Below are 14,094 nucleotides of genomic sequence, written 5' to 3'. Positions count from 1 at the left end.
TACCTTCTTCCTTAGTTCCTAGTCTCAATCAACCAGGTCACACAGAGAAGGGGGGAGGGATGGAGGGAGGGAGTGTGTGTGGGGTGTGTATGTATGTACTGGGGGAAGGAGGGGAGGCCAGGTGAACAGGGAATTGGTCCTACGAACCAAACAGTCAGCTAAAGTACAGAAATAGAAAATCCTTAAAATACCCAGGCCTGATTCACATCCTAGGTAAAAATCCTTTGAGACATCTCTCCTGGGATGTGAGAATACTTTCCTATGGTTATCTGAGTTTGGAAGCAGGTTAACAGAAAGACTGCAGACTTTCTGAACAGAACCATCTGATATGGAAGGGAAGATGAAGGGGAAGGCAGCCAGGGGGCAAAAGGAAACCATATCTGGTCTGTAATCCTGACTACTGCCATCCTGGGAAAAGAATTATGTCGAAAGAAGCAGAATGTACCTGTAAAAATTCTAAACTTCACAGCTCCACTCAGTTGCCAACCTATCCTAATTAGAAAAGACAGGAGGTCTCTGATTGCCGCTGATGGGTGTGTAAGAGGCACAATAATTACATGGTTTACTGTCTGCAGTTAACATTCTGACATTTTCCAAGTTCTCCTTAATAAGGGAGACCCCCATTCTCCCATTGTGCAACCCCACTAGGCTGCCGAATCTTCTCCAAACTAAGTATTTTCCATTCACAACAACAATAATCCATTTCCCTCCCCAAGTCAACGAATCAAAATTCTTTCATTCTTCTTTGTGGAATACATATAAGATGACTTGCAGGGAGGTGATAAATAAAATGACAGATGCAAATCTGCCTGATTTTCCTCTGAATTCAAGAGACACGTTGCACTGTACCAAGCACATTTTCAAAGTCAGCAACAGAATGTGCTGATAAATGCTACTATTTCCTCTACCCTTCCCATCACTAATGGATATCCCTCTGATGTGCATGTAGAAAAGTTCATTTAGCTAATCAATATCTTGGGATTTTCTTGGATTATGCATAATTGAGGCTGGGTTTTAACTATGCTTAACTTTAAGACAGCATCCATTTTAATACAGTGCTTGCAAAAGAAAGAAAAGGTGAACACAGTGAAGAGTATTTTGTGAAGAAACAAAATCGGAAGTTAAAAACCACTCTAAGTCTGTTCTTTCTCGTTCAGGTAGGCAGTGACCTGCTTAATTAAAAAAACCACTGGTTCTTCTTATTTTTTTAATGCGTAGTATACCCTTTTCCAAAACAAAAGATTTTGAACTCTAATTAGGTTTCCCTGAACTAAAAGTTTTCATTCCCTAGGTAACAAAAGCTGAGTTGGTTTGCAAAGGGGAGAAGTCAGTTGAGTATTTTTAGAGAAACTGTCAAAGATAAACTATAAATTGGACAACTCACAATTAGATAGTCCTGGGTTCAAGTCCCAGCTCCCCTACTTGGAAGCTGAGTCACCTTGGACTAATTACTCAATCATTTCTAAATCCAAGTTTCTTCAACTGTAAAATAACCGTCTTGAGGATTACATGAAATTCCACCTACTGATCTCAGCACAAAGCTTAGCACATAGTAAGTGCACAATAAACACTGGCTATTACATGAGTCTCCAAGAAATCCCAATTTACTATTTAAATGAGCTACTATGCTTAAAGCATCTAATGCAGTGCCCAGAACACACACAAGGCACACACAAACATATAAAAGCTGCTGCTATTATTTTTATTTGTCTTTGCTAGATGATGTAAGAAAGTACGCCAATAACTCACCCTAGGGCTGAATTCACATTTCGGGAGTGAATTAAAAGCACTTTCGTATTTTAGAATTTTTCAGGGTCTTTTATTGTTTTATAAAGTTACCTCAGAAGTAAAATTCAATCAAATTCCCACAGTGCCCTATAAGTCCAGTTCCTTCAAAGTACATGAGGTAACCTAAAGCAATCCACAGCCCTGACTCTCCTTTCCGTCTTCAACCCAAAAGACTGTATTCCATGCAATGCCTCCTGGCCTTGCACTGCCATAGTCCATGTCCTACATGTTACCTACTGACAGGGACACATAGGATTAACTGCATTTTCACAAATCCGAGAAAGAACAGAAGTTACCCAGTGTCACCAAATCAAAACTGAGTTGGTTCCTTTAATTAGAGATGTGATTCCAGATATGAAAAGGGGAGGCAAAGCATTAGACCCTGATGGCCACAGTAGTGAAGGGTCTTTTTTGCCTTGTTCTCTTTTCCACTGAATGATAACATTAATTAAGCCAAAGACATGTGTTAGAAAGAAAAAAGAAAATGAAAGAATGGGCTAGAGGTGAGGTTTGGGAAATGCCGTCTTTGCCTGTTGGGGTGCTACTCTAACCGGCTTCATTTCTTGGTCTGCTTAACTTCAGCTGGCAATGCTGCTTCGTGTTAGGTCGCTGTTTCCAAAGAGGCATGGCCCAGCTCTCCTGCCTGTGTCCAGAGCACGGAAGAATAAAAAAGTCTTTTGTTCTTAGACTGGGATTTTAGCTCTATACCTTTGCTTTCCTTCCCTCTACCTAAATCCTAACCCTGTCTTCAAACCTCTCCCAGCAACTCCAGCTAACACAGACCTCACCCTTTATCAACCATCTACAGTCCTTACAGTCTGTTCCGTACCCAGGTCACTCCTTATATTCAGCTTTGTAATGGGCAATGTTCAGTTTGGACCACTCTGTCCTCAAAACCTTCCCTTCAGAGCTCTTACCGGCCTGAAATGGATAAAAAAGAACTACACTGCATGGGCACATGGAGCCTAACATCAAGTAAAAATATAAGTATTTTTGATCGCTGTGATGCGAGTAAACACGAAATCTAGATAGGCAGATCGAACTGTTTGTTGTTGTACACGGATTTAGTTCTGGGGATTTTTTTTTTTTTTTTTTTTTGGTTACTTTTTTCCTCCTTTCTCTATTCTTTTTGGAGAGGGGTGATGACAAGATAGACAATTATTAAGATGTAATTTAGCATTCCAGCTCTTCTGGCTTTAAGACATCCCCTGAGCCACCTAACTGTATCCTGCCTAAGCCATGTTTCTTCCCCTAAAATACTGAGCATCTGTAATGCAATCTCAAAGCTTGAAAAAACAAAAGGGCCACAAAATTAAAAATTAGAAATTAACTGAATTCTCTGCAGTTCATGGGAATAACATAATTTCTACTGGGGGTTTGATGTTTTCTTGCCTGAGTTTCTAGGTTGCACAAAAGTGTGCGGGCCACGTACTTCCCTTTCTCTCCAGCAGCAGAGCCTGCAGGTGGATGCAGGAGAGAAAGGAAGAATGTGGCTTCCGGGGCTATCACGGCAGCACACAAAAGCAACTTGGGAGACATGTTTTCTCCCCGGTACCTAGATTATCCTGGTAAGTGTCCTTTTCCAATTGGAAAAAGAAAATCTAATATCTCTGAGAAGATAAGTAACAGAGATGTCCAAAAGCACTGTAACAGAATCTTAAACCTGGCACTTTCAGTAAATTTGGTTCTACTCTGAAGGCTGAATTGTATCCCCAGAGGATGATAAATACTGTTATCTTTGGTTCCTGTCATACACAGGAGCCTAGTTGAAAGCCGTGGTACTTTAGGTAGACGTTCCAGAGGGTGGCCAGCAACTGCTACTCAGAAGATTGCAATGTTTCATTGGGTTATGGGGTGAGGGTTAGGCAGGGGTCTTCACTCAACACTGGCAGAGGCACCCTGCCCATACTTCCACGTAAGATCATGCTTTAGCAATCTGGGGGTGAACCCCAGCTCCACCACCTGGTAATACCCGTGCTGCCAGGAGAAGTTACTTGACCTCACAAAGTTTCAGTGTCCTCATCTAAGAAAACGGAGGCTATTCTCAGTGTTAAATCAAATAAGGTATGTCCGGTGCTGAGCAAGTACTTAGCATAGAGTAAGCACTTGATAAATGATAACAATTATGCCCTCAGCACCAAACACTGAAGTCCATGCCCAGATTTCCTCTGTGTTTTCAAACGGAGCCTTCATTGACAACCGACAGCCACGAGGGAACCCAGCCCACATGCAACACCATCAATAACAAGTCTCTCTCCTTCTCTTCCTCCCAATGTCTCTCTTTCTCTCAATTTGATAAGCCAGAACCTTCTAAGGGAATCCATTCTCTTAGGGAGTGGTTTGGGCTGGAAAATCTTAATCTTGAATTCTTATCTCTTCGCCACTTCCCACCCCCCAATCCTCCCACTAGATATTTAGAACTCCTTGTAAACTTCACAGGATCGAGATGTATTGAGATCTGTAGGAGGTGTTGGAGGAAAAGGGGGGACTGAGATGTTAAAAATCAGGGCAACAAAAATACCTATGATGTCATTCACCCTGACTTCTGAACCACCAGCCGCAGCCTTTCAACTTGGCTGGTGTTACACTTCACCTCTCCCAGACCGTGTTATCATCATTTACCACCAAATGTAGGCCTCAGAGGGTCTTCCATTAGAGCGATCCTCACTCCTTCCCCACCTCCCCACAGCCCTATCTCTCCCTCCCTCTCTGACTTTTAGCGTAGTCAATTAAACCTGAACAACTGGTGGATGGAGGAAATATGCTGCATCTATGGAATGGTACAGCAGGGACCAGTTTCACTGTTAATTTAAAATGCTAGAATTAATTAGGTAGTGTAAATGAAGAATTTAATAAGCGCTCTTTACAACCACAAGTTCTACTTTTATTAAACACTGCTACCAAATGAGGGCAAATATCTCTGGTCTCTCTATATTTCCTTGCCTCATTCCCATAAGTTCTCTGCAAATAAAATTTTTTTTTGCCTGAAATTTAAAAAAATGCATAATTATAAATTTATGCCTGGATTATATTTCTGCTTTCAACCCATAAGCTTCTTCTTTAAGCTCAGATGCTACTGTATGTCTCTGCTTGTGCTGGAGAGGGTGCTGAACAAACCAGAGTTGACAATTTTGGTTTTGTATACCAAATTAAAGGCTGTCTTCGAAGCTGTCACTCCTATTCAAATCCACTCGGTGAACTACCAAATTAGCATTCTTTCAGTAAAGGAATCTGCTTGTTTAAACATGTGTCTTTAGAAAACAAGGAACAACACCATGAATCAGTACTTTTCAAAAATCTCACTACCATTCTAAGGGAATTCTTTTGAAAAGGTGATTAATAATATTCACTAATATAGCTGGCAGAGTCCCTATTTAGAAGGTACGGCTCCACCAAAAATACATTTTCTATACAGGAGTGGGAGGAAGAATCATATGGTTAACTGGTTTTAATTTTGTTTGAATTATCATCCTATTATATAAAGATTATTCAGAAATCTAAACATTGGCTTTCTGGGAGCGCAGGCAATTCTGTGAAAGGATGGATGATCCAGTGCTCTCAGATAAGATCCTCAAAGCCCTGGCCCTATTTGGAGACCTTGATAAAATTTCTCTGTTCAGCCGCTCTCCTTGTAACACACTACCTGTCTCTGTAATAGCAACATCTCCCATTTACTGAGAGACCACTAGGCGTGAGGCATTATGCTAGGCAGTGCTGTAAATACATCCAGTCTCTCATTTCATCCTCACCAGAAGCCCTTTGAGATAAATATTCTTTTCCAACTTTATAGATGAGGAAATTATGTTTGGAGGGTTCTGTGACTTTTATTTTCAACAGTTATTTTAGTTTCATGATTTTGCAAAATGTCTAATTTATATGGGAGGCAGATTTATAAGTGAAGCAGAAAATTGGAGAGCACAGATAGCAACATGCACACATGTACCATGGATTCCCCGACTGAAAACTGAAGATGATGTATCTTCCTATTTTAACGATAGAGTTTCCTTTTTCTAACCTAGGCCAGTTGCTTGTCACTTAAACTGTCCAGCAAAAGGGAAACTGAAGTCCATGCTGAAAAATGCCACTCAGCTGGGTGTGAATGATTTTAGGAGCCGAACGCCACAGCGCAGTGGCTGCATTGCCATCGTGATGTAGCCCAGCAGTTTTCTGAGGGAATCTTCTCACTTCCAGAAACATTACAGGGAAATGTTACCCCCAAAGAATGATCGTGTCTGGCAAACATTAGGTCCTCAACAAATGGTTGTTGATGAGGAAAAAATCAGAAGCTAAAAATTTCAAGTATTGAAGTTGTTTGGGTATTGCTTTACTTTCAAGTAAAAAGTCTCTGGCTTCTCAAAGAGTATCTTCAAAACAAAACAAAACGAAACGAAATAAAATACCTCAACTGCAGTTCCTCATTAAGCCTCTCCTTCCTACTGCGGAGTAGTTACATTCCAGAATAATCTGCTGCCCTTAGAGCCTATTTCTCCCCAGGGACAATGGGCAGTTGTGATCTCCTTCCAAAGTTCACAATGCCCCCCGCTTTAAAACACTGCCTCAGACACATGGAAGAACACTGGACACACACAAACCAAATGCTCGAGAAGAAAGGAATAGATAAAAATCAGTGTGGAGTACAGGGAGGGCAGAGGGCAGAACGGAGAACTATAGAACAAAGGGAAGGGGTGACTGATTGAGAAGAAAAGGGGATAAAACCAAAGGGTTATTTCACAAAAAGTAAAGCCCAAGGAAGCTCCAACATCCTCCTCTGCTTCCCAGTCCTCCCAGTCTGCAATCTGGTTTTGTGTACACACATGGGTGAGTTTATGACTGTGTACCCATGCCCTCACTGAAAGCAGGATACACACTGCAGACACTCAGATGCATTCCCCGTCTGCGTGCATTTCTGCTAAGGTCTGTACATCTAACGGAGCCATGTAGCTGCTAATCCTAAACCCAGAACACTGAAGAAGAGCATACCTGTAATTTTGTCTCTCACGAGTTTGCAGGATTCTATTTCACCAATGCTCCCAAAGAGACTCCTGAATTCCTCCTGGGTCATGTTCTGGGGTAGATAGTTGACTATGAGGTTGGTTTTGCTGTCGTCTGTGGCTGCCCCCGTCTGCATGGGAGAAGGGCAGTTTCTATTGTTGCTGGACGGTCCATTGCTCGTATTGGATGTCGGGCCATTTGACACCTGTGGCTCCATGGTGCTAATTATCTAAATAAAAATAAAAATAATAAAAATAAGCCTCTTAAATCTTAAAGACACAAGTCAAGTCTCTTTCAAGATTTTATTTTATTTTATGTTTTGAAAAGAAAGAGAACAAGATAAAGCAAGATGGAGCGACGAGACTGGGTTGTGAACACAGCCAATTTAGAAGCATGTTTTTAACCAAAATGTTAAACTCCCCTCGCTATTTTTAGGCCAGCCTGTAGATTTTGAACACAGACTAGAATGCAGTGGGAACTCTCCCATTATTTTGTTAATGAAAAGCTAATTCCTGTTTTCATTACACAATCACTCTCAGAAATGTATACTTAAGCCACACCAAATTATAATTAAAATGTAAAGTAATAATCATGATTAAAATTATAGTTCCATTAAAGCTGAAAAACTAAATATAGAGGGCTACGCTCACAAGATCAAATACAGTACCTGTTTATTAACTATCTCATAAAGTAAAATGACATTAAATTAAGTGGGGCCGTTCCATATGGGAAGGGTTTATTTAGATTTTCACTGATACTTAAGCACTGATCAAACTTCAGATTTCATAAGCACATCCTGGGGAGCTACAAAGTCATCTAATGATTTTTCTCCCTAGCCACTCTGTGACTGTTTCTCCTGGACCTCTAATAAAATAAAAAACATAAAGGAAGAGTTCTCTCTAGGTCTCCACCTTAGGTCCAGCACAGCCCGAGGCTATCCTCTCATACTTTACTCAAAAAGTAAATAGTTTAAATTTAAATTAAATTTGGATTCAAATAGTTAATTAAACAAAGATTTCCACAAACGTGTGAACTGTTCCAGGCAGCATGCATGGGAAAAAAGAGATGAATAAATCTCAGTCTCTACCCTCAAGGAGCTTACGGTCTACTGAGGACACAGACAGGCAAACGGCTCCCAGGAGGACAATGGGCGTACAGTAGGGGAGCAGTGAGCCCTGCTTTACAGGATGGGATTCAGGGAAAGTACTGAGAAGATGAAGCTGGAATAACGTTCTACATGGAAAACGGATGTAAGTTCATGGTTATGAAGAGGTCCTGTGTGGCATGACAAACATAGAGAATCACAAAATTGCAGAGCCAGAAGGCACCTAAGGAAATAAAATCTAGTTCAAAACTCTCATGTCTGAGATGAATTCCAGAGGCATCCAGTGAATTCTGTCATCACGGGAAACTGGGGCAGAGTCTGGGGCTGCACTCAGTTTCCTTGGTCCCAAATGCAGCCCAGCAGTCCCACTTTTCCACTCTATGCTATCACCATCTCTCACTCGTCCTTCATGATAGGACTTCCCTCGCCTCTGACATTGATCAATTCTTTGGAAATGGAATCATGCTTTGCCATTCACTAGCTGTGTGACCTTGGGGAAGGGACTGAAACTCTAGAAGCCTTAGTTTTCCTCATTTGAAAAATGGGAACAACGCCACCTGCTTTGCAAAGTAGTGACATGATGTACAGAAAACACCTGAATAGTGGCGGGAATGTAATTCACCATCATTCATATTTATTAAAGTCATTCTACCAATCGTCCGACGTGATTTCTCTCACTAAGTCCTCACAAGAAGGCAATGAGTCATATCCTAATATTCTCTACATCTCATAGACATGGAAAGCAAGGTTTAACAGACATCTGATAACTAGCAGCTTCCATTATTATCACCATTTGGCTGTTGAGAGAATTTTGGGGGGATAAGTACTTTTATATACATGTAGTAAAGCATGCAAACCTTAAGGGTACAATTCAAAGAATATTTACAAAGAGAACAAGATCCACACCTGAGTAATCACCTTTCAGATCTACATATAGAAGATGACTAGCATCCCAGAAGCCTTTCTTGTGTCCCTACCTCCATCATTCACACCGCCCCCCAAAGGTAACGGACTTCTAATCCGTAGAGCAGTTTTATCTGCTTTTGAACGTTATACACATGGAATCACACAATATGTACTCTTTTATGTCTTTTCACACGTTACGTCTGGGTGTCATCCATGTCATTAGATACAGCGGTAGGTTTTTCTTCTCCGCTGCTGTATGGAATTCCATTGCGAAATTATGAAAATATCACATTTTATTTATCTCTTCTGTTGATAAACGTTTCGGTTGTTTCTAGTTTTTAACTATTATAGATAAAGCTGCTCGGAGCATTATGCACATGTCTCACGGTTTACATACATACACATTTCTGTTGGGAATATTCTTGGGAGTCTATTTTTGGGTCAGAGTGTATGTATGTTCTGTTTAGTAGACACTGTCAGTATCTCTTTTAAATGGTGGCACCCACTTACACTCCCACCCGCAGAGTATCAGAGTTCCAGTTGCTTTACATCCTCACCAATACTCAGAGAATTTCTGGTTTTGTTTTGTTTTTCGCTTATTTTCTCACTGAAGCAGAAGTGATAAAGTAAAACAGGAGTAAGTTTTTAGTCAAGGCAACAGCTGACTTAAGACTGTAGTTCTACCACTTATTAGCTATGTGATCTCAGGCAGGTTACTGCAATACTCCGCCTCAGTTTCCTCTTTGTAAACCGGAATAAAGCCTCAGGTGCAGGTTTATCTTCCGAATGAATGCCTGGAGGCATTATGGCTATTATCCTTCATCATGCCCTACGTAGGTGTTACTCTAATTGTTTCCTTTTTTGAATGATCACAAATGGGAAATGAAACCAAAAGGGACCAAAAAAAAAAAAAAAAAAAAAAGAAGCCTCAAGAAGAGCCAAGGGAATAAGGCAGATTGAGGAAGGTGAGGAGCTTCTAAGATTCTTGACCATCACGTAAGTAACTTGAGTGGCTCTGCTTACCACATTCTCAGAACTTCTTGGATTCAGGTCAACTGTGAGATTCTGGAAGGCTGGTCCAGACAGCAAGGAGAAAACAAAGGGTTTCTGAGAAGAATCTTAAACCAAGCTCTTCTCGGCACGGATAGAAGCTGTACCCAAACAAAGCCTATTCAGCAGCTCTGCCCAAGAAAACATGAGGGAGACGTGCCCACGGGAGGCACATGCTAATGGAGATGATGCCGCAGAGCATCGTCACAGCTCCTGGCTGGGAGGCAGGTTTCTGTTCTGCCCAACTGTTGGGCCTCCTGGGTCTAAGCAGTGTCTCCATTTGCTGTGTTGCTTCACTGAGTCAGGTGTCCAGGCAACAACCACCAGGAGCCCTGCCAACTTGATAAGAAACTTAAAAACAGAATTTATCCATTTCAGGAGGCTGGGCTGGCAGAACCAGAGAGCTACCCAACAGCTACCTTTTGACTTAATGGCAAACAAGCCAGTCCCACAATCTAGAGAAACACATTCCCCGCTCTCCCGTCTTTCTCGGGTTACCCTTCTTAAGGCTGCCCCACAAACACCTAGAAAATATCCTGCACCAAGGCAGCTTTGGGGGCATTAATGATGGAGTATAGAGAAGAACGTAAATCATACCTAAGCGTGCTGAGATTTTATGGGACCACGACTATTAAAGGTCACCTGAGAGCCGGGTTCATCTTTCGTTCACTGGATGCTCGCCTCACAGACGTGTGCGGTGAAAGCCAGCACTCGTCCACGTGAACATCTGACAGGTCTCCCTGCTCCAGAGAAGCCTAGGAAGTACCAAGTCCGCAGCAGAGTAATTTCGGTTCCCCAACCAGCTTTCTGATCTCCTTACACCTTATGTGGATTTCCTAAATTATGCTGACTCCTGGAGTTGAGCCCCATCTGTAGGTCAGACAACCCTAATTGGGCCCCAACCTCTGAAAAGCATCCACGAGATGCAGCGTTTGGTACTGAGCCACCTCAACCGACCAAACCTATAAATTAGGTCAAGTCATTCTTGGCTTATGGCAACGGAGCTCTCTTTGCTCTGCACACACACTACACGGTTATCGTTCTGTGTACTCAGAAAGAACTGGTGAAAACACACACATGCACACACAGTTTGCTCAATAAAAATGTACTGTTCTAAAGGTGAGAAACACTTGCAAATGTGTTAATATACATCATGTAATAAGACCCCTCATTGGTCTTAATGATGCATCCCAGGATACAAGACAGGCTTAAAAAACGAATCAGAAGTGTAAAATGTCAGAATGAAATCTGACACACAAGTGAATCAAGAGGATTTTAAAACATTAAAATAAGAGAAATTGCCAAGATCTAAAGATATCAAACTCAAGAATATGAAACTATAATATTTTAAGGTTACACGATACATCTTAAAGAAAGGACACTTGTAATCTCAACGTGGGAAACAGACCAGCAGTAAACGTGTGTGTTAGCGGGAAGCACATCCTCCAATGAGCACAGAGGCTGGCTCGGCAAGATCAGAACACTTCCTTCCCCAGGCCTTTGATATTCTAACAACACAATTTTCATTGCAAATAAATATATCCGTTACTCAAGTGTGCCTACGTACTTTCACGAAAACAGTCTGTGTGGGTCACATGGCCAACTTTGCAGCTGACCAGGTTCCAAACCCCTGACTTGCCCTGCTTCCCTCTTCTGAACGGCAATTAAGAACAGAATTACAGTGAGCAACCAGGATAGAGCATTGAGGAGGTTCAGTTGACGTCAAACTCTAATGGTTGTACAAAGCACTGCATTAAATCTTTTATGTTCCTGTGATATATTTTAAGAAACATTATACAGGCAGAAAATTTCAGGGATAAACTATTAGAGCAGTGCACAATAACGTAGGCACTCAAATCCTGTCATTGTAAATGTCAATGGTTTGAATGACTAATTACTCACACTCAACGCATTAACCTCACCCCTCCCACCATTTTTTTTTTTCGGCAAAATATACAACAAAAGCAAGAGGGAAGGCCTCACACATGCAGCTGCTGGATCACCACTCAGGGTCATTTATCTCTGTGGAGGGAAGTAAGAAGCAGCGGCCGGGCTCAGCCTCTTTCTCGGGGTGTTCCTGAAAAAAACAGTCCTTTGTAGCATCTCCATCACCATAATCCTGGGTCCTTCCTGATAGCCCTAATTACCTGCTCAGTCCCATCTCTTATTATTGTCCACCCAAGGCACTTGCTACACTATTTCCTGGACTTTTCAGGTCAAATGCACATTAAAAAAAAAAAAGGTTTATTTCCACTCTGGCTAGATCTGGGAATGCTAGAAGAACAGAGTCATGGAGCCCCAGAATGCCAGGCACTGTGCTGGGCCCTGGGGATACAGAGACAACAAAGACAAGGAGCTGGCCCTCACTGAGTTCACGATGTGGATGCATGACAGATACCAGAGAACATTAGGGACCACAGAGCCCAACACCATAATTTTAACAATGAGGAAACTGAGGACCAGAAAAGGGAAATGACTTGCCCAGGGTGACACTGCTAGTTAGAACAGGAAATGGGACTTGAGCCCAGGTCTACATAAGAGTACAGAAGAGTACAGTGACTGTGTACAGTGTGACAGTGCAGACAAGGACATCTGGATGAGGGTTTACTTTTCCTTTTCTGGGAGGAGGCAGAGAGGGGTGGCCATATCATAAAAATGTACTTGAACAGACATGTGGCAACATGTCTACCTCCATACCTTGCTGAGTCTGGCACTTTAAAGTTCACGAAGAATGGTGACCTGAACTCTGAGCCCATAACAGAGAGACCACATCTGTTTTGTTTATTATAGCATCTCCTGCATGTAGAACTGGGTCTAAAGATTGGTAGGTCCTGGATAAAGGACTCTTGAATGACTGAAAGCCCTTACATGCTCAATAGTTCACTAGATCCCTCAAACAACCCTGTAAAGTACAAGCCAAAAAGGTATGAATGTCATCCCAATTTTACATTTAACAAAAGAGAACAGAACACTTACTGAGTACCTATTATACGCCAGGCATACATTTAGATATTATTTCAAATATAGATTTTAAGAGGCATTCATTCAAGAGGAGGAGCTGAATCTTTGGCTGACAAGGACCCCCTTGAGAATCTGTTGAATGCCTTTGCCCATTCTCGCCAGAAAAATGCACACACACACACATTTTATGTACACTAATGGCAATTCTTCGTCTCCAGATTGAAATCCTCCAGTTGATTCTAAGAGTAGCAATAGAATCAAAGTGCAAAAATTTCCCTTCCTCTCCAAATCATTCTTTTCATATAATTTCTTGTTCTCAGAATTCATTAATTCATTAACCAAACAAATATTTATTGATGAAGGGTCTACATGTCAGAGCAGAGAGCAAGCACGACCTGTGGCCAGAAGGCCCTATAAGTGTATTAAGCAAGACCACTGTAAAATTCTAAAAATGTACTTAAAGCCTCCTTTAATATTTCTTCCACCAGCTCATGAATTCCTCACAGCTCCCTCTGTCCCCCACTCTTGACAAGGCTTTCATTTGCTCAAATGTGGGGAGAGTCAGGCTAGAGTTAGAGGGCTGGTCCTCCTCCTCACAACTAAGGACAGTCACTGTCCCAGGCACCAGAGAGCCACATCGGAGGTCCTACCGTAGCCCCCTCACCAATCCTGTCAGCCATACTGTGTAGCCCTGTTCCAGTATTTTCCATAAAAATGGCAGTCCAATAATATACTGCACAGTCTTGCATTTACACATCTTAACCTACTTTACACTCTTGGGATTTACTTTGTGAGACACATTTAAGGTTCCAACTTTATGTTACAGGAACCTGTGACATTGTAGAACTCACTGCTGACATTCGTCATCCACAAGCCCAGGGCAGGGCCCTTGTACCCCCAATATGGCCGTTCTCAACTTCTGGTTTTCTGGCAGAGGCGTGGCCATGATGCTCGATTCAGGCAAAAGGATCAGGAGACAAGAACCGAAGAAGGTCACAGGAATATGATGCTTCTTTCCCAAACACTGTCCCCTCTACCTCCAGCGCCCTCTAAATGTCAGCATCCTCAGAAACAAGATGTTAATGGAGTGTACTGATTGCAAACATGTCTCAGGTGTGTACATCTGAGACACACACATGTATTTTATTCAATATTTTAATGAGTATTTAAAGGTGTTTTCTTTTACCATCTTGGAAGGACTTTTGAAAATTAACGTATAAAGGCTAACCCTTACGTAATAGAACAAGTGCTCCCGAGAGCATGAAAAATAATGTTTACCAAGGGCAGTCACT

The 14,094-nt window shown here is 41.8% G+C and overlaps 1 protein-coding gene across 1 annotated transcript in view; it reads right to left on the bottom strand.

Annotated features, from left to right (window-relative positions):
* Positions 1–14,094, bottom strand: part of ELAVL4 (ELAV like RNA binding protein 4) — an 84,039-nt gene that overhangs the window by 42,830 nt on the left and 27,115 nt on the right. Inside the window, exon 2 of the mRNA XM_087865863.1 lies at positions 6,769–7,009. Coding sequence (XP_087721989.1) covers positions 6,769–7,009 — 241 coding nt within the window. The remainder of the gene's footprint in view (positions 1–6,768; positions 7,010–14,094) is intronic.

This window comes from Ursus americanus, chromosome 12, assembly GCF_024610735.1.
Source record: "Ursus americanus isolate L20-20 chromosome 12, mUrsAme1.1.p, whole genome shotgun sequence".
NCBI classification, from domain to species: domain Eukaryota; kingdom Metazoa; phylum Chordata; class Mammalia; order Carnivora; family Ursidae; genus Ursus; species Ursus americanus.
Note: the sequence above shows the minus strand (reverse complement) of the source record. Positions and strands in the feature narration are given on the sequence as shown.